This window comes from Rattus norvegicus, chromosome 6 (genome assembly GCF_036323735.1).
Source record: "Rattus norvegicus strain BN/NHsdMcwi chromosome 6, GRCr8, whole genome shotgun sequence".
Taxonomy (NCBI): domain Eukaryota; kingdom Metazoa; phylum Chordata; class Mammalia; order Rodentia; family Muridae; genus Rattus; species Rattus norvegicus.
The window spans coordinates 127,196,331-127,219,703 of NC_086024.1; the positions used below are offsets into that span (position 1 = coordinate 127,196,331).

A 23,373-nucleotide genomic window follows, 5' to 3' on the forward strand; every position below is an offset into this window, starting at 1 on the left:
AATAGTGAGCTTCTCAACAGAGGAGGCATCAAAGAGAGAGAGAGATAGCACGGCCACCTGTCGGGACGTGAAGGTGGTAGCCCGCCTTGGGAACAGGAGTGGGCGAGGGTCGTGGTTCCCCCTGGGATGTAAGAGGTCTCATTCGGGCCCTGGGCCTCGTCACCTGCCGGCCCTTAAGGGCCACGCTGCCCGGTGCCAACTTGGAAACTTTCCTGTGAGTTTTCCTCGCAGGCTCTGGGCGGCCACAGTTCGTGTTGTCCTCGACCCCGGCACCGCCCGCCTCCAGGCCCGGCCCCAGGGGCGCGGCCGGGCTTCCGCGCGCCCCAGGGGGCTCCCTGCTGCGAGCAGCCGCGGCCGAATGGCTTCTGACAAAAAACCCTTGACCACCAGGGCCGGCCTCTTCCTGCAAGCCCCGCGCGCTGCGATCCAGGAAGTGGAAGGCAGCGGCTCCGCGCTTCCCCACTGGGCGCGCGGCTGGCGGCGGCGGCCGGCCCGGCCCTCGGCGAGGGACAGCGCCAGCGCCACGCGGAGGTCGCCGCGTCCCCAATCGCCCGCCCCACAATGCGACGCGCCGAGGCTCCCGCGAGCGCCCACCCTGCCGGGTAAGTGGCAACCCGTGCCCGTCGCTCCCGAGGTGGCCCGCGTCCTGCCCTTTGCTCAGCTTGGTCCCCTAGAGCCCTGGGTGCCCCGGATAGTGCTCTGGGCTATGGGACATCGTGGGTGTCATGCTGAAATGAGCGCCCCCACCCCACCCCCCGCGCGATCCCCCAGTAGGGACCAAGACCGGACCTGGGTTCTGCAAGGAAAGGGGGCGGCCTTGGCGACTGCCGCACTTAGCCAAACTTTCAAACCCAGACTTTGTTAACTGGAAAAGCCGCGCACGCTGTGCGTCTGGGCGGGTTTGGTAAGAGTATGTTCGAGCCCAGGGTATCTGTGTAGACATGGCTCCAGCCAGGGCTGAACTTTGGATGCAAGCACTCGCTACCCCAGCCCAGTCAGCCCCATGCACCATGGTGCACCGCTGCTCTGCTTGAGCTCCAGCTTGCGTCCTTGGGTCCTGGGGCCAGGATGGGGGTGAGGAGTAGGGTAGTAGATAAGAAGCACTTAAAACTTTAGGCAGGCCCATCCAGCAGCTAACTTTCTGCCTGGATTGAGGCGCTGCCGGGATCCCATCTGCCACCCTGCTGAATCAGCTGGGGACAGTGACCTTTGGACTGGCCTTCACAGAGCCTGTGTGCGAGGAGGATCTAAGGTGCTTGGGTGCAAATGATTGGCGGGATCCCCCAGACGCAGATGCAGTATGAAGTGTGTGGAACTAAATGGCTTGGGGACAGCCATTCGGGAGGGATTCCTACTTTTGTGCTCTTCCCTACCCCACCCCACCCCCACCTCGAGACCTTGGCCACTGCCCAGAGCTGCACACCGCTGGGAATGTCCTGTCATCCCACCCAGTCATGAGAAGAGCTCAGGAAGGGTCAGCAGGAAGCAGTTTCTGTAAAAGCCAGGACTTTCTGAGGTGCAGCAGATGATAGGAGACTCTGGAGTACCATACTTTGTATTTCCGTTTAAAAGTCCCGGGCCTGGTCCCGAGTGAATTCCCGTGGCTGCCTGTTTTAATTCTGTGACCTCATCTCTTTGAGCCTCCACTCTTTGGAACAAAAAAGTTATCAGTACTCATCTTGTGCCCTCCGGGGTTTGGGGACAGTAGGATGTAACTGGCCTCCATTCAGATAGGAGGGACTGGGAGTGTCCTATCAGGGGCCCTTAAGTAGTGAAGATTCGATTTGGCTGCCTCTGTCCTCCTACCCCCAATCCCAGCTACAGCCACAGCCCGGAAATTCTGTGTTGATGCTTTCCTTGTCTCTACTGAGACAAATGTCATCTGCTGGGAAACTGGGAATTCCGATGCGGAAGGGGTCTCCTGGGAGCAAGTATCAGCTATACTCTGGATGGGAAGGTAAAGCCAGTTAGAAAAGGAGGGTGAGGAATCAGATTCTGATCTCATCTACTTCCCCATTTTCCCCAAGGATGGCCTGGCCTGACCTATTCCTCCCGCCTTTCCTTGTTTGCATGCCTGTACCAGTGATTTGATTGTGCCTCGGTTTACTTACAAGGATAATCAGTAGTCACTAACTCTTCACACACAGGTTGTTTTTGAGGGTTAAATTGGTAGAAAGCATTTCGTGGATTGGCTGAGAGGAGACATCCTCAGCAGCTATTGTGATTAGCATCACTGTCATCTGTTGGGTGGGACCCTTCCTTTTGCCAACTGGGTGATCGGCCTCATCTGAAACTCCAGAGTCCTATAACCCCTCCCTCGATGCAATTGGATTGGATCAATTGTGGTGTCTGTGTTTTGGGGGGTGGGGATGGTATGTGTGAACGTGTGTGTGTGTGTGTGTGTGTGTGTGTGTGTGTGTGTGTGTGTGTGTGTGTGTGTTTCAGCCACCCTTGGCCTCTGGGTTTTTTCTGTTTTGGTTTGGTTTTGGGGTTTTTTTGTTTGTTTGTTTGTTTGAGACAGTCTCTCGCTGAACCTGGACCTCACTAATTCAGCTAGACTGCCTAACCACTAAGCTGCAGGGGTCCACCCGTCTGTGCCCTGCTTACCCCAATGCCTGGCTTTTACATGAGTTATGGAGAGTCAGCCTCAGGCCATCATGCGTGCCATCTGGGGCTACCCTCTGCACACCGCAACTGAAGAGTGCCTCTTACTGATGGCTCTGCTTCTTCTAATGGCCTTGGTCTCTGCTCAGGGGCTGGTCCCTTTCAAGTACTTTACAACACCCCGTCCCTGAGCCTCACATCTAAATACTCAGGGACCTTTTACCCCAAGTCACCCTCTAGGCCAGCTGCCACTAGGGCTGGTCCTGAAAGCTTTGTGAGTCTCCTTGTGCCTACTGGCCCAGAACCTTCTTTTTTCTGGAGCGAGAGACATTCAGATAGCTGAGGACTGCCACCTCCAAGCAGCCAGGAGAGTGAGAGACATTCAGATAGCTGAGGACTGCCACCTCCAAGCAGCCAGGAGAGTCTCTTGTGTTCTGCGTCCTAGAATGCAAAGTCTGCTTCTTATTTAAACAGCTGGCTGGGAAAAGAGAAGATGTTGCTGGCTACATTTGGCTGCAGCCATGTTTTTCCACCCACTGTGCTAGGCTCCGCCATTCATTCTAAAGCATTCTCTGTCCTCTGGCTGGTGTTCTCAGGGAACATAAATTGGGCATGAGGAATCCTCAGAGCATTCTAGGTATGTGGTCAGAAGAGGTCACTGGGAAGAGAGGACATTCAGCAGAGGTTAAGAAAATCTAAAACATTCTAAGGGGTGGGGCAATGTGGTTAGCAGGAGCCAGCGCTGCCGAAAGCAGGGGCTTGCAGGGGTTGGGAGGTCTTTGGTGAGTTCTCAGGGCCCAGCAGAGGTTTTCATAGCGGGTGACAGACTGTTGGTAGACAGACAGTGGCTAGGGGGTGGGGGTGGGGGACCCTATGGTAGTCAGGTAGCGAGGTGTAGCCAGGATGGACACTTGAGGTACAAGAAGTTAGGCTGACAGACTTTGTTGATGGATCGATGTTAGACAAATAGAATTGAGGAAAAGGGACAACTACAGGAGAAGCCGAGATGGTGGAAGGCTACAGCCCGGGCTCAGACGCCCAACTGTGTGGAGTCTTTGTGGGGTGGGGGTTGGGGGGGCCGGTTAGGTAATGGTAGCCCTCAGAGCTCGTAAGAGCTGGAAGTTCCAAGGCTCAGGGGAGACCTGGCAGGCACCCAACACCTCCCAGCTCTGGCAAGCACATCCAGTGCATTTTCCTAAGTTTGCTACATCAAGGGTTTACTTAAGATTGTAAAAGGATTCCTCTCTTGGAACAACTGTTCCTGACCCAATCTGTGCTCGATGTCACCATGAGGCAACAGAGATCCTGCAAGAAGAAGGTGGACTTGGGTCTCCTGGGCCTCTGACCTGACCTGGCACAGGCTCTGCAGAGGCGTCCTTAGTCTCTCCAGGCTCTGAGACTGGGAGGTCTTCCAGGCTGAGGTGCACAGAGCACAGCCTTAACCCCTACAGCTCTACTGCTGTCTTTGGCTTCTTGGCTTCCAAGATCTGCTGTCCTCAGGTAGACTTAACTGACAGAGACCCTGGCCTGGGACAATGAAGGGTTTTCTTACTAGGGATGTGGGGGAGGGGTGCAGTTAGCATGGCATGGAGGCCTGTGCCCCTCCTGGACTTGCCTTTCTCTTGATGCCTGCCTGTCCTGGGCACCAGTGTCTGTACAGAAAACTTAAGATCTTATGAGGCACTTGTATTTTAACACAGATGGGGTTCAGAAATCACAACTGAAGAAACCTATATACAGTGTCTCTGCTGGAGCAGAAGCCGGCATGATTTGAGAAGCAGTTCCCTCACCACTCTCCACCTCCCTCAACTGGTCCGCAGAAGGAGTGGGAGCTGGCCTTCAGGGTCCCAGGGTGACTGCCATTTTCCCCCTCAGGCCCTCCCCCAGGTTCCACCTGTCATGGCCAGTGAATCATCCCTTGGTTCATGTCACTAGACAATGACAAATGAGCTGAACTGGCAGGCAGCCACAGAGAAGGGAGGGAGAGCAGATTTGGAGAAGAGAGGAGCCTAGAAAGGCTTGGAGTCAGGCTCCTCAGAAGGTCTGGAAGGGAAGGCAAGGCATAGCGCTGCACTCCGCAGGAATGGAGGAGCCTATAGCTTCTCCACTGACTTTGGAAAAAGAAGACAGACCTTGGCCCAGGGGAGATTGATGAGAAAGGTACAGGACTATGGAGGACTGTCTGGCCACTGCGGGTGTTTGAGAGAGTTATGTGCGTAGAGAGAACCCAGGCATAGGGGAGGGTATCTAGGAGAACCTCTGAAATTCAAGAGTGCCCCTCTATCAGCTCCTCATTGGGAATAAGTCATTATGAGTCAACTTGTTGTTCCCAGTTAATGGGAGACTTATTTGGGGCTTCTGTTGCTGTGATAAAACACTGTGACCGAAAGCAGCTTGAGGAGGAAAAGGTTAATTTCATCTCATACTGCTGCAGCACAGTCTGTCAATGAGAGTTGGCTTAGGAACTGGAGGTTATGGAGGAGTGCTCTGACTGGCTTCTTCCTCATGACTTGCTCAGCCTGCCCACAGTGAGCTGGACCCTCGAATATCAATCATCAATTAAGAAAATGCATCATCGGCCAATCTGGTGGAGGCATTTTTTTTTTCAACTGAGGTTCCCTCTTTGAAAATGACTCTAACTTGTGTCCAACTGACATAAAATTAGCCAGCACAGTGGATTAGTACTGATCTGACAACCAATTCTTGATCTTTCATTCAAGGCCGGGACTGCCCAGAACCTGCCTTTTATTTTTAGAATCAGGAAGTTACACTGCTTTGTCCCTGAGGGAGGTCTGGACCATGGAACTCTCCCCCACTGATGAACCTAAGGATCAAAACCACAACTTCAGTGGGTTTTCTGATACAATGTTGCCGAAAAGAAAGAGGGAGGCTATTTCAGCTCCTTTGGAGAACTCTCAGGCTAGGCAGGGAGAGCAGCATGTCCTTCCAGGCTCTTGTCCCCCTCAGGAGCATGTTCACCTGTTTAAAAGGCCCCTCAAGGGAGTTTAGACTACAGGGTGGGGTGATTTCCTTCTGTAGCAGATGGTGACCCCAGCTTCTACATCCTCCCTAGTGTGGAAGGCAGAGATGTCTGGATACCCAGGACACTGAACGGGACCCAGCTGAGCCCCTTTCTCCCATGGTCCTCAACTGCCTTAACTGTTATGGGCCCTTCCCAGGCATGGGGCAGAGTGGAACATCTCCTGAGTCTGAGGGTAAGCTGGGGTGCAAGTGCTAGGGGCCCTGGCTGCCTCCTAAGGTTCCAAGTGTAGGTCTCTGAACTCAGAGAAACTCAGAATTTCAAGATGCTATTGTTGGGGAGTGGTTTCAGGTTAAGGGAGACTAAAGATCTAGAGGCTGTTTAGGGATGGGCACATAGTAGGTCCTCTGTAGAGCTAAGGGGCATCCTGAGGTCTTATCCCTCTCAAGTTTGGGGACTGGTTTCCTAGGAAGCAATTCTCTGTGGCTCTGGTCCCCAAATTAGTAAGCTCTCACCTCTGAGCTGGTGCTCCAAGGATATCCTGTAATTTCCCCAGTGCGGAGTCAGTGGGAATGAGTCCTGCAATAAAACTAGGGTACACCACAGAGTAGGCAGGGGGTGCTTCTTCCTGACAATGGCGAGAAAGGTGGTTCACAGAATAGTCTAGAATATACAATTTACTTTCCCAAGAAACAAAGACAGACGCAGAAAAGAGGCTTCTGGGTCACCTCTTTGTCCAAGCAGCTGGGAGGAAATGCTTTCTCATACTGTGGGTTTATTTAATAAAACTGGTCTTAAAAAGGAGCTGAGTTTGAAAGCTCTCGTGGATAAGGCCAGAAGTTTCCTAGTGGGACTCCATGACTGATGGGGGATGGGAGGGCTTCTCTGGTGAGGGACAGCATCAAGCCAGTCTGAGTGACTTCCAAGTGAGTAAAGACAGTCAGGAGGTCCCAACAACCTTCAGTTGTCTACATTGTGATCTGCGACATCAACCTTTGCCAGGGTGGGAAGATGGAGGTCCAAGGATTTTCTGACTCCCTGCCAGAGTGAGTCCTCCTCACCACACGCCCTTCTTCATGTCAGTTAGCCCCTGTATAGGAGACCAGGAAGTGACTGTCCTCCATCTCCATTAGCATGTGAGAGTGCCCGTGAAGAAGAGAGAGATGGACAGGCCAAAAGAAGCTTTCTTCGGATATCAACAACACAGACAGAAGGGCTCTTTGGACTCTGTCAGGCTGTCAGCCTTAGCTTTTCACAGAAGAATCTGGATACCTTGATTTCTACTTCACATAATTCCTTTTCCCTCCTCTCCCCTGGATCAAGACTGTCTAGAGCTGTACCAAAGTGGAAACAATGCCAGTGGTCACAGAGCCCCTCATGCTATCTCTCCAACTCCTGGGATGCCCCACACTGTCAGTACATTTAAAAGAATGTGTCAGCCTGAGACAGAATCTTAGTTCCTTTCATAAAAGTTTGCCTTCCTCTGAAGTGGTTGTGGTCAGGGCCTGTCTGTACCTGAGGTAGCTACAGTGAGCTCAGGCCACATCCTATAAAGCGTTGGCCCCAGGCTCTGGGGCAAGGCTGCATCTTCCCAGTCAAGACCAGATGGACTGAGAGACCTCCAGTTCTGGCCTGGAAAGGAAAAAAAATCCATGAGACAGAGGGAGGGGTGGGGAGATATGGGACCTTAGAGGGGCTGTCCTATTAGACAGTTCCCTACAGGGAAGCTGGCTTCTTGTTGTTGATGACTCTGGGATCTTCAAACAAGCCAAGACCTTGTTATTCCCTAGTAAGAGATGAGACTTAAGTTGTGTACACTAGTGAGTGGGGCCCAGTGGGGATAGTAGAGCCTATAGGAGGAGCCTGTTTTCTGAAAGACCTACTGGGAAGTGGGGTGGGCTGGTCCAGCAAGGGAGACCCCACAGGCACTGGGAAGCCCTCCTCTGCAGGCTCCCTGGGGCTCAGAGGCTGATGAAAGAGTAAGCCTGACTGTGTGTTCAGTCTGATGGTCTCTGGCTAATGGTTCAGCTATCAAGACAGGATTTATCCAGTTCTTACTTCATACTAATGTCTGGTTTCCTCCCTCTCAGTCAGTGTCAGAGGCTGGCCATGTGGATGTGTCTAGGACGTTAAGTTTAGAGAGGGGCAGCTAAGTATGGCTGCTGATAGACACTGACATTATCTTCCTGCTGTACGTGTTAGGTACAGCCTCCTTCTAAAGTATATCCTGGCATTCTTCAGTCAGTAAATACCTTCCTGTTCACTCACCAACCCATTCTCCTACGGCTAGCCAGCTGTCCTGCTACCAGTCCACTCATCCATCTGCTAACCCAGGCATCCGTCCAGCCAGCTGTCTGTCTATCTACCGTCTGTCAACCTATCCATCATCCACCCATCATCCTTCTACCACCAGCCAGCTACTTACCACCTGTCTGCCCATCCTGTATGTGTGTTTATTCATACAACATCAAGCCAGAAGTCCAGTCCATCTGTGTGCCCTCTCTACATTCACTCATTTGTCCATTCATCCATCCATCCATCTCTACACTCATTTATCTGTCTGTCCATTCATCCATCCATCTATTCATCTCTTCACCCATTCATCCATTCATCAACTCACCCATCCATCTATCCACCCATCTGTCCATCCACATATTCTTCTATTTATGTTTCCATTCATTCTTCAGTTTATCTCTATCCATCTAGCTACTCCCTGAACAGTTGGACCTCTAGACATGTCCAGTTCACCCACTAAGGAACATGAAAGGCGTGTACACAGCTGAAGTGCATACAAAGCACCGTACACAAAGGTGCCAGGTGGTGCCTACGTTGACTGTGATGAGCTGGGAGGGTCTGGCAGCAATGGCACTGGAGTTGAGTTTCGAAGGGCAAGCATGTATTAACTGCTGGGATTGAGAATATAGAGAAAGGAATTCAATTAGGAGGTGACTTGAGTGGGAAGCTGAAAGGTTGGTACAAACAGGTCATGTGTGTGGAACCCTGCAGTCTGGTGTGGGGGCAGGAGAAGGTGTTATATGTGAAGGCATGGAGGGGGTTCCACTTGGCTCTCTGTAGAAGAGTTGGCTTTTATTTCCCATGATGATACACACCACAGGTCTGCTCCTCCACTTAGTGGCTCAACCGTGCTGGGTAAGATGTTGTAGCTGCAATAGCACCTTCTTCCTCCCACGCTGCTAATAGGGTGGCAATCCCAGCTCCCACAGTATTGTCATGGCAACCAGAGACTATGTTCTCAGCCCTGGGGCTGGGAGACCATTAGGAACTCTGTGTTCACGTGCACACATACACACTATTACACATGTGGGTACTATTGATTTTCAGTTTTTATTATATACTTTAAAAATTGGAAGATGGACAAGAATAATGAAATTGAAAGCCTCAAATATTTGTCTAAGTCTGCTCCCAGACAAAACATGTTCTTGTATCATTTTAATCTTTATGCACATGGTGACTTGTGTTCCCCTTTTTTTGCACGAAGGGTTACTTCCTACTTCTATGTTTCTACATGTACTAGGGATGTGTATTGCCTGCTAACCTTTGTGGCACCCTACAATGTAACATTCTTTTATAATTACATTATGTGTATGTGCCAGGGTGCACAGGTGTGTATGTATGTGCACAGGCAGGGATCAGGATAGCTTCTGGAGTCCATTCTTCCCTTCATGTGGATCCTGGAAATGGAACGCAGGTTGTCAAGCTTGGTACCAGGTGCCCTCACCCTCTGAGCCATCTTGCTAACCATGTTATGGTCATTTAATGGGCAGAGTCAGTTTAGTCATTTTCTGCGATGACTGCTTGACATCATTCCAAGTCTCTTATGTGTTGATCGAAACCTTTGAACATGTGTGCAGGTCTAAGGTTTAGACGAACTTCCTTGAGAGTAGCTCTTCATCTCTATCCAAGAATCTGAATTTGAGGTGAGAGGTAAAACAGAACTTCATGGTTAGCCCCTGCATTTTCAGTGTGTATGACTTTTAGGCCAAATGTTTCCCAATTTTCTTGCTAGTAGATATAGTCATTTGATAAAGGGTGTACGTAGGGATTGAAATTTGCTCAAAGATACCCTTACGAGGAAAGGATTTGTGTTTCCTTGACTGGAATGCATTGGCTAGAGCTGGGGCAGCCATCTTGGTTTCTGAGGTAAACAGAAATGTAGAGGCTGTAGGGGATGGGAGAACAATTACGGCTAGGGTCCCAAAACATAAAGCACTGTTGTCAGTCTAGATCGTTTACCCAGAGTTCCATGAGTCTCCTCATATGAGAGAGGAACGCATATTCATTTTGTTTAAATCGCAGAGGCTCCTACTTTTCTACTACAATTTCTACCCCACGAAACTGTTTTATGTTCAAGTCCTTGTCCTCAGAGGAGGCAGAAAGGAAAAAGGGGGAGAGGAGAGGAGAGAGCTCTCCCTCCAGGACTAGATCACAGGCGAGCGAGTTTTAAATTTCACTGAAAGCTCTGGCTATTTATTCTGGCTTTGCTGTCTGACTGCAAAGCCTTGTGCTCTGGGATGTGTCAAGCCTTCTCGAGACTCTGTTATACAGCGCTGTGCAGGTTCACAACTCAGCCTCGCATGGCTGACGAAGCAACCGTGGGGGGAGGGGGGAGGAAATTGCATTTTGTTCAAAGCAGAGTGTCAGGACAGCTGTGTGGGAGGTGGGGTGGGCTTGGCCTGCTTCTGGGGAGAGGCAAAGAGCACCTTGCTTTAATTTTCACAGAGGCACTCTGTTGACTGTTGGGACTCCAACCAAAGACACTAATCAGGATACTCGGCCCAGAGGAAACATGAGCCAAGGGACAGTGGCCAGGGCTGGGGAGGAGCTTGCATCCTGGGGCTTGGAGGGCACTCGACCCCAGGAGTGAAGGACGCCAGCTCCCATGGTCCCACCCAGGCTTGTAACGGCTCACTTCTATGCCCTTCAGTTTTCCTTGGACTAGGGTCCTATGAATGGACCCAGTGTGCCCTCTGTAAACCAGGCTGAAGCTTGATGAATTTGAGGCCCTCTGGGCTGCTGTGGGGCTCAGTAAGCATTTCCTGTTTTCACTTGGGATCCTACTGTGTTGGTATGCTGCTGGCTTGTGAGTCCAGGCCCCTCACAGTCCAACAGGTTACTTCCAGTTTGGGGGACCACAAGCTGCAGGTACCTCAGATGTCTGCGCCCAGAGTTCCATAGCGGAAACTAACGTGGCTGCATCCGGGCTGCTAGTTAAAGAGGGTGAGTGAACCCAGCTGTGGGAGCTACTACAGTAGTCTGGGACAACCAAGGCTCAGGATCTGAACCAGATCTTGGTAGAGGAGCCGTGATACTGTGGGGTTGCCTCAAGTGTCTCTAGGAGGGAAAGTGCATGGGACCTGACAGGAGCCATGTATGCACGACTTCAATTGGGCAGAATCCCTTCTGCCTCCTTCCCAGACAACTCCTCAGGAACAAGGGCAGCAGCAATGGCGCAGTACATTCTCGGTGAGGCCGGCACACTGTGGTCAGAGAAGCAGGGCATGGAGCAGGCAGGCAGGACCCATCTCTGCCTCAGTTTCCTCATTGTACAAGTGAAGTCATAACTGTTCCTCACCCGCGGAGTCGTTGGATGTTTTGAGTTAATGTGTGTCTGAACAGTGTTGAACACAAAGTAGGTGTTCTGGGACGTGTCCTGCTGAAGCTCCCTCTCACGACCCTGTCCCTCTGCCTTCTGGCAGTAACCCAGTTGATAGCATTGCTGTGCCTTGTACAAACTGGCGTTGTAGTTCTGGTCCACGGTCCACTTAGACTTGCTCCGAATCCTTGGGATGGATGCTTGTCCTCTTTGGCCTCTGCTTCCTCTGTAAAAGCGTGAAGATGCAGAGGCCCCAGGTGCTAAGCACCAAAGGAAGCAAGTGGCGGGTGGTCTCACAGTCCTCCGACAGTGTCAGCTCACAAGGCTCAGGACCCCTTCATTTGCGAATGGGGAGGAGGTCTAAGCATGTGCTTCTTGGAGGAACCCTCCTCCCCACCAAGTTTGGAGGCTGGGAAAGGTTCCTACCGCTGCCGCTAATGTCCTCCCCAGTGTACCCTCTTTCTCCTCAGGGAGCCAGTCCAGGCTCTGTGTGGAGGGGTTTTAGTTTCCCCAGGGTCACAATGGCCAATAATTGGTATCATGTCACAGGGACATGGCCAGTGGATCTCCTCACTTCATGGCTTCTGTTTGAAAATCTGGCTCCTGGGTTAAATTCATGTGCAACCCCCCAAGTCCATGCTTGCAGCTCCCTAAGTCTTCTCGGAGTGCCTGTCAAGAGCTATCAGTCCTCTGACAGGAGAGCAGTCAGCCTCTCCACCCCATACTGCAGACATATCCTTGTCAGAGCATCCCTCATAGCATGTGTGTTCCACACCTTTGTGCTTTTTCCGTTGTTGTTGTTGGTGGTGGTGGTGGTGGTGGTGGTGTGGTGGTCGTCATCTTCGTCATTGTCGTCATCATTGTTGTCATTTTATTGTTGCAAATGACCCCAGTAACACTGAAATGCTGTGCTCCTAAGCACGAGGTGACCCTGAGGTATCTTGGAAAGGTCTGTGGGTGCTGCAAGCTTCCTTCAGGCATGAACTGCGATGCCTCGGCCTGTGGTGTTTGGTGGTAATGAATGAAGGGTGTGTATTCACTCAGAAGCACACAGCCAAGGCTTAGGCTGGTCCAGAGTCCCTGAGAACAGGGTTTACTATTAGCTCTCAGTATTCATAGGAGCTAGGAGAATCTAGCCAATGGGCATACGCCCACCAGCACCTGCCAGCTCCCTCCCTCATAAGTCTCCAGGGTGAGGGGTGTCTACTTTATCTATAGTCTGCCTGGAAAAATACACACTGTCCTTTAGGCCCTGTCTAGGGCCTAGGGCTTCCCTCGCCTCCACTTAAGTCTCGGACTTAGGAAGGCCAGTTTCTGAGAATGTCTGTAGTCAGTGGCTTTTGCTCTGCAACTCTAATAAATCGTCCAGGGTGTGGATATTTGTGTGTTACTGAGACTGGAGCATGGATTCTTATCACCCACAGCCACGCCCTGATAACCCCAGCTTACATCCTGAGGATCTACTTCTGGTGACTGCCAAGAGTCCTCCCCATTGTCACTGCCCTCCAAAGCTGGAGTTGTGGTGCCTCTGGACCAGAGTTGAGCTCCATCCCAGCCAGAGCCTCTGCTTATCCACCAATCTCCTGAATTCAGTATCATTGTGCCTCCCCTGAGGCCCACACTTGACGCCTCCCTAGATCTAGGAATGCCTTGGGTCCCAGCTGGACTGCCATTTGAGCCTCCCCACCATCCCAACTCCGCTGCAGGGTGTCATTCTATCTAGAAGGCACACAAAGGATGTCAGGCCCCTACGTGCCAGTCAGTCCTCTGATACCCTCAGGCTATACTGTACTTGGAATTCCAGGGGCACATGAAATGGGTGTCTGGAGCAGATACCCCAAGTCTCTTCCTACAGCTCTGACTCTCCCCAACCTCAGTACCTCTCCCTGCCTCAAGTTCACTAGCCAGGATCTTGCCAGCTCCTGCTGCTGTGACGATGCCAGAGAAAGCAGCGTTTAAACAACAGTGGTTTCCCCCTCACAGTTTTGGAAGCTGAGAAATCCCGAATCCAAGTGCCAAGAGGTTCAGTGTCAGTGGAACCATTTTCAGTTTCTCAGAAGCCTCTCCTGCCTCTGTCCTCACATGAAAAAACGCCACAGCATGCTCCGGGCCTCTCTTAGGAGGCGAAAAAAATCCACCAATGAGGCTTCACCCTCCCTCGTGGTATACTCCTTTCCTAAAGGCCCCATCTCCTGATTCCATCCCATAGGGCAAGACTTTGTCATGGGTGTTTGAGAGCACACAGTCTGTGACTGCGTCTTCAGGATTCTCCAGCCTCCTACAGTCATATCTGTGCGTCTACAACATCTGATGGGGAAATTGGGCATATATTGACCAGAAGTAACTGAGTGATGGGTTTCAGGCCAGGGCAGGCAGCACTGACTTTTAGAGGTAGCTGGGAGGTGGCTCCCTTCGAATTGGCAGGAGAATACTCAGCCTGAGGCATACAGATAACATGACACCCGACAGAGGAAATGTGGCCACAGCTACTGTTTGGGAGAGTACCAGGTGACTCGATGTCACAGATACTGGGGAGACACGACACGTTGGTGGTTTGTATAAGATGGGGGACAGGCCTATGTGTCCTGTCTGCATACTCTCAAGCTTATCAGTGACTCCAGGAGGAGCAGCTGCTGGAAGCCAACCTTGTGTTCTGAGTCACCTTTCCGTTCAGAGATGGGAGCTCCTTTGTAAAAGGCACACTCCCTTCCCTGCCACAGACACCCGTGCGCTCCGGTAGCCCTCTGAAGTAGGTGGGAGCATGGCGCCTTTTTCTTGTTTGACTGCTGAGGAAACTTGGATTCCCAGAGGGTTTGGAAGGAGGAAAGAAAAAAAAAAAGCTCACCCAGCAAGTCAATAACAGAGGCTAGGCAAGAAGATTGACCCCTTTCCAGGACAGAGCTCCTTTTACCCTGCTCAAAGCTGCACAAGTTGAATACTGACCATAGCTGACCATTTACCAAGTCATCTCCAAGCTCCGGATGCTCTGGTCCTGGTGTTCCTCTGTGTACTGTAGGCAGGTGTCTGAGTAGAGCACCTGGTCTCCGTCCCCTTCTGCACTGAGTTTTGTCCCTGAACTCTTGTGTGAGTGCACGGGAGGCGGGAGGGGTGTGTGTGTTCTATTCCTTAATTTCCACCTCAATTCCAGATGAGAACCCCAAATGAGCAGCTTACAGGGTCAGAGGCAGGATGACAGCAGGCTGTGGAGGACTTCATGTGCTATATTGCTCAAAGCTAGAATGGCCTGCCTGGGTGGGGACCCTGCCCCTGGCTGTCTGTACCACAAGCCTCCTTGTTCCTGTTTTCTCAAGAGCTCTATCCCTGGGAAAAGAGAAAAGCAAAACAAGGAGGGTACCTAGCGGGGGCGGGGGTCGGGGGTGGGAGAGGGCACCTAGCTGAGGGGTGAGGGGGAGGGCACCTAGCTGGGGGTGGGGTGAGATGGGGGAGGGCACCTAGCTGAGGGGTGAGGGGGAGGGCACCTAGCTGGGGGTGAGAGGGAGAGCACCTAGCTGGGGGTGGGTGGGGTGGGGGAGGGCACATAGCTGGGGGGGAGGGCACATAGCTGAGGGGGAAGGCACCTAGCTGGGGGTGGGTGGGGTGGGGGAGGGCACATAGCTGGGGGGGAGGGCACATAGCTGAGGGGGAAGGCACCTAGCTGGGGGTGGGGGGAAATACCTAGCTGGGGGTAGAGGAGAGGTGTGGTCAATAGAAGCCCAGAAACCCTGGGGCAGCTAGGGGCAGCCTGCTAAAGCCCAGGACCAGCATTCAGCCTGCAGCAGTTCCTAGGAGAAAAGCCATTGACTGCAGGGTGACATTTCTCTGATGGGCTGATGGGCTGATGGGCCTTCCCAGGCGAGCTGTGCTCAGGGAAGTGACATACGGTAAGAATATGTGATTCTCCCTGTCAGTCCCCTTTTGGTTACAAACAAATCACAAGAAACACAAGTGCGCAAACACCAAAAAGTCAATTGATGGAGAAGTCTAGATCTGCCTTGTCCTATAGGGCAGCACTGCCCTCATAGAGCTATTCTACATGTCTAAATGAGGGTGACCCTGTAGCCGCACTGGCCACAGTCCAAGTACTCAGTGGCCATGGATCACGGAACTGCACTGGGTGCTATAGGTCTTCTAGGCTGCTGACATCACACGGGATTCCCGGAGACAACACTGGCTAGACTACAAACTAGGAAAACTGACCAGCAGCCGCTCACTAAAGTTTGGGGTGAATTGAGCCCATCTCATGTACTGGTAAATAAATACTTAATATGAATTGGTAGTCTCTACCCCGCCCTTGATTCAGTTCCCAGATAAAAGACGCACACCTTTCCATTATAAGAAGCCTGAAGGCACCAGAGCTGGGCAGTTATCAACCCTCTATGGCTCTTTTGCCTACTCCTTGTCAATAACCCCAAGTTCTAATCTAATAATGCCATGTTCTGCCTGGGCTGCTCTCACTCTAATTGGCTTGCCGGCCATGTTTACATGATTCACCTACCTCATGGTGTCTTCTCCCTTCCTCCACCTTCTCTCTTCCTCTCTTGTGGTCCTGCCTCAGAGCCCAAGCCCAGGGAACCGAAACTCCGCCTGCCTCTCTTCTACCCAGCCCCTGGCTATAAGCGTCTCTATTCAACCAAGAGTTTTAAATTGAGAAGCGAGGTTACATAGCATCCCTTGGTGTATGTGATGATCTCCTCATTCCTAGGGGCAACCAGACCTTGGGGGCCAGTATTTAGCATCACAATATAAAGCAACAGACCAAACCTCAACTGTTACCTTTATAATATCCAGGAGACAACATTTCTGCATTTATACAATTCCACAATTCTCTCTGATAGGCTTCTGGCACTATGGATAGATACTACTTTTTTACCTCCAGAGAAGAGATCTGACTGTTACTTTATCTGAGGCTCTCCGTTGCTCAGATAAAATACCTAAGAGAATTAGCTCAAAGGAAAGAGTTCCCATCATGATCACCAGGCTCTGATGCTTTGGGGTCTATGTGTCAGGGCCGAACACCATGGCAGGGACTAGAGTTGCTTACCTCATGGTGACTGGACACTTATGAAGTAAAGTGCCCTACTCCCCAAGTCCCACTGCCGCTGAGGACAATGATCCATCAGTTCAGTGACTGACTGCGCTGATAAGGGTGGAGTCCTCATGACCTTTCACCTCTCTCAGTCCTCATTCAGAACTCTACTACACTGGGCCTTTCACTCTTGGGTTTTGGGGAGACACTTCAGATCCACTCTGTGAAGCACTGAGAAGGCAAGGGACCTCAAGTATGGGGCCCAAGACTGGCCCAGTCTGCCTCCTGGCTCTCTCGGGGTATCCAAAATGCTACCAGGCAATAAGCTAGGCTTTTGAGTAAGCTCCACCCCCAATTCTGCCTTGTTTCACAGAGACCCAAACAGGCAAGAAGCAAGTAAGCCTGAAAGGTATTTTCCTTCACTTTTGTATCTGTGCACATGTGTGCATGGTGTGTGTGTTCACGTATGTTTGCGTGTGTATGTATGTGGCTGGGTGTCTTAGTCAGGGTTTCTATTCTTGCACAAACATCATGACCAAGAAGCAAGTTAGGGAAGAAAGGGTTTATTCAGCTTACACAATCACATTTCTGTTCATCATCAAAGGAAGTCAGGACTGAAACTCACATAGGGCAGGAAGCAGGAGCTGATGCAGAGACCCTGGAGGGATGTTACTGGCTTGCTTGCTCTGGCTTGCTCAGCTTGCTGTCTTATAGAACCCAAGACTACTATCACTAACTGAGAAAATGCCTTACAGCTGGATCTCATGGAGACATTTCCTCAAGGGGAGCTCCTTTCTCTGTGATAACTCTGGCTTGTGTCAAGTTGACACACAAAACCAGCCAGTACAATTGGCCCCTTGTCAACTTGACACACAAATACATCACTATTAAGCCTCAACCCTTACTTTCATATTCATCCCCAAGATCTAAATAGCTTTAAGAGTCCTGCAGTCTTTACAAATTCTTTCATAGTAAAATTTCAATCTCTTTAAAATATCCAATCTCTTTTAAAATTCAAAGTCGCTTAACTGTGGACTCCACTAAAATACTTCTTTCCTTCAAGAGGGAAAAATATCATGGCACAGTCATAATCAAAAGTGAAATCAAACTCTAACCATTCAATGTCTGGGATCCACTCAAGATCTTCTGGGCTCCTCCAAGAGCTTGGGTCACTTCTCTAGCTCTGCCTTTTGTAGCACACACCTTGCCTTCTAGGCTCCAGATGCCTGTACTCCATTGCTGCTGTTGTTCTTGGTGGTCATCTCATGGTACTGGCATGTCCAAAACACTGTTGTCTTCCACTGCAACTAAGCTTCACCAATAGCCTCTCATAGGCCCTCTTCATGGTGCCAAGCCTCAACTCCTTTTCATGACCTCTTCAGTCCTGGGCCATCATGTAACTGAGGCTGCACCTTCACCAATGGCCTTCCATGGCCTCTCACAGTGCCCACCCTCAGCTGCTCTTCATGACCCCTTCATGCCTTCAAAACCCTACCACCTGGGTGACTCTTACACATTACCAAGTTCAGCCACAGCATGAGGTACAACCTTGGCTATCTCAGGAACACAACCACTTTGTGCTCTCAGAAAACACTTCCTAGATTTCACTTCAATGATACTGGTCTCTTCTTAATCACCATTAATTTCTTAGCTCCAGCTGACCAGCATAAATTGTCCCAGTAACTCAAAGGTTTCACTTTAGCAGTTCTGGTGTCTTGTTAATCACAGCTGATTTTTCAACCCCAGCTAACCAAAACCACAGAATCTTCACAATCAGAGTCTTTAATCTTTCCTCTGAAATTTCACAAGCCAAACCTCCATCTTCTGCACTCTTCTCAACATTATCTTCCAAGTTCCTACAGAATATTTCACATCCCAATGGCTCTTCTAGCTCAAAGTTCCAAAATCCTTCCACAGTCCTCCCCAAAACATGGTCAGGTTGTCACAGGAATACCCCACTCCTTGTACCAATTTGTCTTAGTCAGGTTATCTATTCCTGCACAAACATCATGATCAAGAAGCAAGTTGGGGAGGAGAGGGTTTATTCAATCTATTTCCATGCTGTTTATCACCAAAAGAAGTCAGGACTGGAACTCACACAGGGCAGGAAGCAGGAGCTGATGCAGAGGCCATGAAGAGATGTTACTTATTGGCTTGCTTCCCCTGGCTTGCTCAGCTTGCTTTTTTATAGTACCCAAGACTACTAGGCCAGGGATGGTACCACCCACAAGAGGCCCTCCCCCCTTGATCACTAATTGAGAAAATGCCTTATGGCTGGATGTCATGGAGGCATTTCCTTGAGGGAGGCCCCTTTCTCTTGATAACTCTTAACTTGTGGCTAGTGAGTTCCAGAGAGCCTGCTTCCACCTCTCATCTCACCATCTCTGGGATTGCAAGCATGCAACACTGTACTCAGTTTCTTATATGAGCTTTAGCGAGGGAGGCCACGGTTTCCCATTTGTGAGGCAAGCACATTACTGGCCAAGCCTCTATTCTTCTACCTTTGTAGTTTCTCCTGCTATCCTCCCTGTTATTTTCCAAAAACAAAAATTAATATTAATACAAATTTATAACAGTACAATTTGGGTCTGAATAGATGGCTCAGCAGTTAAGAGCACTGGCTGCTCTTCCAAAGAACCCAGGTTCAGTTCCTAGCACCCACATGGCAGTCCACAACTGTCTGTAACTCCAGTTCCAGGGGATCTGATGCTATCACACACATATACAAGCAGGAAGAACACCAATGTACGTAAAATGAAAATAAATAATTTTTAAAAATTAGAAAAAAATGTAAAACAATCTTTAAAAAAAAAATAGTATACTCTGGGGCAGAGCAGTGGTGGTACGTGCCTTTAACCCCAGTCCTTGAAAGACAGGGTCAGTAGGATATCTATGAGTTCAAGGCCAGCCTGGCCCACAGAGCAAGTTCAAGGACAGCCAAGGATAAACAAAGAAACCCTGCTGTGCACCTCCCCTGCCCTGCTACAGTCTGTACAGAAAAGTATAAAGGAGACATAAATCTCTGGATTTTGATATGAAGAAGTCCATGATGTCTAGTGCCTTCCCCCATGTGGGGGACATCTGTCTTCACTGCTAGTCCTACATACACTAGTCACATTTTCAGATTTCCCTCCTTCCACCTCTTCCTCTTTTTTTCCTTTCTTCCTCCCTCCATTTTCAACAACATCACCACCACTCTGTCCAGCAGAGGAACTCCAGACACCCAGGGTCTTTTTGTCCTTAACTACTCCAGTCATCCTTCTCTCGAGTCATCCCTCCCTCATCAGCACACAGCCTTGTCGGTGTGTTGGTTTTTCATACTTTGCCCTCCATTTTCCCCTTATCAGTGGGCATGCAGGTTGTTTCCAGTCATTACTCCTGCACAGACAGTGTTCCAGTGACCGCAGAGAGTACGGGTTGTCCCCTGAATCACTTTGCACATGGCCATTCCGTCTGTAAAGAGAACCCTCCAGGGCTGCTGGGTCAAAAGCCATGTGTGTCTGCAGCTGCACTCTTAAGTTAAACGGTGCCCCCCATGGAAGCTGTACCGCCTCATGCTCCTGCCAGCTAAACGGAGAGCATTTTAGGAACTTTTTAATGGCTGTGTATTATTTCGTGTTTGTATTAAGTTCAGCATCTAAGGTTGCTCTGTAAGTCAAGTATGGGCGGATATTGCCCCCCATTGCCTTTAACACCAATGTGTCTTTGTACCTCATCCTACTTTTACTCCCCTACCCCTGCTCTGTGCTGGGCCTAGGCTGTAGACATTCTCAGCACCAAACAGAGATGGGAAGGAGGGAGCCACATGGGTGGGACTGGGACACCTTCACTGTTCATTTTCCCATTCTCCTCACCTGAGTCCCGCCACAGGAAACCGATTTGCGTTCTGAACGACATACCATGGATACACTTAGCCCAAAGAGGGCCGAGCTCTGTGAATGGGACTGTGTGGTTCTGTTCAGCTGCGTGCGGGGGAATCCTCTTAAGGAGAACTTGGTTTTCTATTCATTTCCAGCCACCTTGGTTACCTCCCCAGCAGACAGTGTAGTCACATGATTCAAAATCAGAAGGGGGGGTTGGGGATTTAGCTCAATGGTAGAGCACTTGCCTAGGAAGCGCAAGGCCCTGGGTTCAGTCCCCAGCTCCGGAAAAAAAAAATCAGAAGGGACAGCAGGGTGCCGTGGAAAATTCCCCTTCTCTCTACCACCCTCCTCTCTGTCCCTGCACAGGTGTGTGAGATCATCCTGACATGGGTATGTGGCACATTTGCACAGGGCTTGTCCCTGCCATGGGGACTGGCACCTTTGAGGCTTTTACCTTCAGTCCTGACCAGCACATGCATCCCAGAATCCTGCCTTCTGCACCCCATCTCCACATCTAGTGATGTTTCTGGGCGTCTCTGTGGAGTGAGCAAAGGATGCCAGCCTCTCTTTGTTCTAAAGATTTATTTTACTTTTAGGTGTGTGTGTGTGTGTGTGTGTGTGTGTGTGTGTGTGTGTGTGTGTGTGTGTGTGTTATACATGTGAGTGCCAGTGCATACAGTCTAAAAGAGGTTTCAGGTTCCCCGGAACTGGAGTCACAACTGGTTGTGAGCCACCCAGTGTGGGTGCTTGGAACAAGACTCAGATTCTCTGCAAGAGCAGTACACACTTTAATAACTGAGCCATCTTTACAGCCTGTCAGTTATAACATTTATTTCAGGAGTATTGGGATCAGCTAGAATGGACAGATCCATAACAGAGCTGACTCAATATAATGGATGGATGGATGGATGGATGGATGGATGGATGGATGGATGGATGGACAGATGGATTGATTGACAGATGGACAGATTGACAGACAGGTGGATGGATGGATGGATGGATGGATGGATGGAGAGATAGATGGATGAATGGATGGATAGACAGGTGGATGGACAGACGGATGGACAGATGAGTGGACAGATGTGTGGACAGATGGGTGGATCATACCCATTAGCGAGCAGTGCTTCCTGTGAAGCACTGCCTTAAGCTCTTAAAACCAGTAAATAAAGTGCTCAGGCTCCTGCTTCCAGTTAAATATATGCACAAAGAGGCAAAGACAGGAGCAGTTACTTATAAAGACCAGTCTTTCTGCAGGCTGCCTGGTTTTCAAGTTCACACCCCATGCTAGTTAGGTTTTTGTTTTTTGGTTTTTGGTTTTTTTTTGTTTGTTTGTTTGTTTGTTTGTTTTTGTCAGTCTGTTACAAGCTGTGGTCATCTAGGAAGAGGGAATCTTATTTGAGAGAATACTTCTTAGTTACTTTTCTGTTGCCATAACAAAACATCATGACCAAGGCGACTTATGGAAGGCAGAGTTTATCATGGCTTACAATTCCAGAGGGTAAGTCTGTGACCATTAATGTTGTAGAGCATAGCGGCAAGCAGGCAGGCAGGCAAGCAGGCAGGCAGGCAAGCGATGCTGGAGCAGCAGCTGAGAGCATATGTCTTAGTCCGAAATTGTAGGCAAATACACCTCCTCCAACAAGGCCACACCTCCTAATCCTTCTCAAGAGGTTCCACCCACCTGTGGAAGCCATTCTCATTCAAACCACCACAGCCTCCATCAGATTGGCCAGAAGACAAGTCCATGTGGCATTTTGTTGATCAGCAATTAATGGGGGAGGCTCAAGCCCACTATGGGTGGTGCATCCCCTAGGCTGGTGGTTCTGGGATCTACAAGAAAGCAGGTTGAGCAAGCCGGGGAGAGCAAGCCAGTAAGCAGCTTTCCTCCATGGCTCCTGCCTCTGCTCTTGGTTTAGTTCCTGCCCCGACTTCACTCAATGATGGGCTGTGACCCAAACTTGTAAATCAGCTAAACCATTTCCTTCCCCAAGTTAGTTTTGGTCAGTGTCTTCTCACAGCAATAGAAAACAAACAAGAGCACACCCTAAACACCAGGCAACACAGAGCACGACCTTTCTTCATACTGATGGCCAAGAATTAGCATAATCATGTGCAAACTCGGACTCCATGCGAGTAGACAGTCCCATCTGAGACTCGGGGGAGTAGGGGTGAGACAGTAGGATGGGCCTGGTCAGGTCAAACATGAGCAGGGAGGGGCTAGAACCTGTGATCCAGAAGAAGTTCTAGAGGAAGATGCAAGGACTCAAGTCAGGTGAGTGGGTGTCTGGTCAGTGGGTGTCTAGGGCACAAGGTGAAGAGAAAGCAGCCAAGGATGGAGACAGACGGGGAGTGTGACACGGTGAGCAGGTTAGAGCATCTGAGAAACCAAGCTTGGGGCTGGCCTACTGTAGTGGGGGCTGCCATTGGAAGAGCCTCAACACTGAAGCCAGTGCCTCTGCGGCCTCTGTGGCCTCCATGGGACCCATGTGGAAGTGAGTGTACGCCCAGAGGGAACACTGGAACCCTTGGTACATTCAGCGAGGTAGGGCTGGGAATTGGGCTGTGGCTCACTTAGGAGAGCCAAAGGCCTCTGCAGGTAGACACAGGCAGACACAGAAAACGGAAAGGCTTCTGACTTGCCAGACCCCTTGATGTGGGCTGTGACGTATGGCCTGAGGTGACCTGGTCTGCTCTCATTATTTCCGGGGACCGGAAGACCTGCTTAAGCTGACTTCCCCTCTAAGAGACTGTGGGCAACCTGCAGAACTGGCCAGTGCTGGGCAAGACTGCGCAGGGCCTACCTTACCCAAGGTGTTCAGTGTTTGGGGGGAAAGAGAAACCCATAAAACAAGGGCTCTGATCCTAGCCTCGAAGCCACAAGTGCCTGTGGGTCTTGGCGTGGACCTCGAACAGTCATTCTACCCTGGATATGGGCTACAGGTATCTGTGGAACATTGGTGAAGGTTTAAATCCAGCCATTTCTCCATCCCACAGGCCCTGGAGCTCTGATATAGGTCCTTCTGGGCCAGACCAGGAAAGAGGCAGCAGCTGGGGCTGCATTGCGCACACTCAGTGGGAAGGGTCTGGCAGGAGAGATAAAGCTGGCCTGGCCTCCTGCCTTTTCTGCGCTGTCCTCTGAGGCAGGGCCAGCCCAGCTAGAAAGAGAAGCTTTCAGAGGCCTACAGCCCGGGGTCAGCTAAGTCACAGAGACATGGAATTCGAAGGGCTAGGAGGACCCTCAGTCCTTGGCCTGAGAGAGGCCCAGTCGTATGGAGCAGCAGGCACA

At 50.5% G+C, this 23,373-nt stretch overlaps 1 protein-coding gene across 4 annotated transcripts in view; it reads left to right on the plus strand.

Annotated features, from left to right (window-relative positions):
• The first annotated feature begins 317 nt into the window (after positions 1-317).
• Rin3 (Ras and Rab interactor 3) overlaps positions 318-23,373 on the plus strand; it is a 109,174-nt gene continuing 86,118 nt past the window's right edge. For 2 of the 4 annotated variants that reach the window (NM_001414929.1, NM_001108052.2), the window contains exon 1: positions 319-602. In NM_001414929.1, coding sequence (NP_001401858.1) covers positions 562-602 — 41 coding nt within the window. In that variant the 5' untranslated portion in view covers positions 319-561. Of the gene's footprint in view, positions 603-1,871; positions 1,958-23,373 lie in introns of those variants that run through there. The other 2 variants (XM_039112360.2, NM_001414930.1) reach the window with 2 other exon arrangements.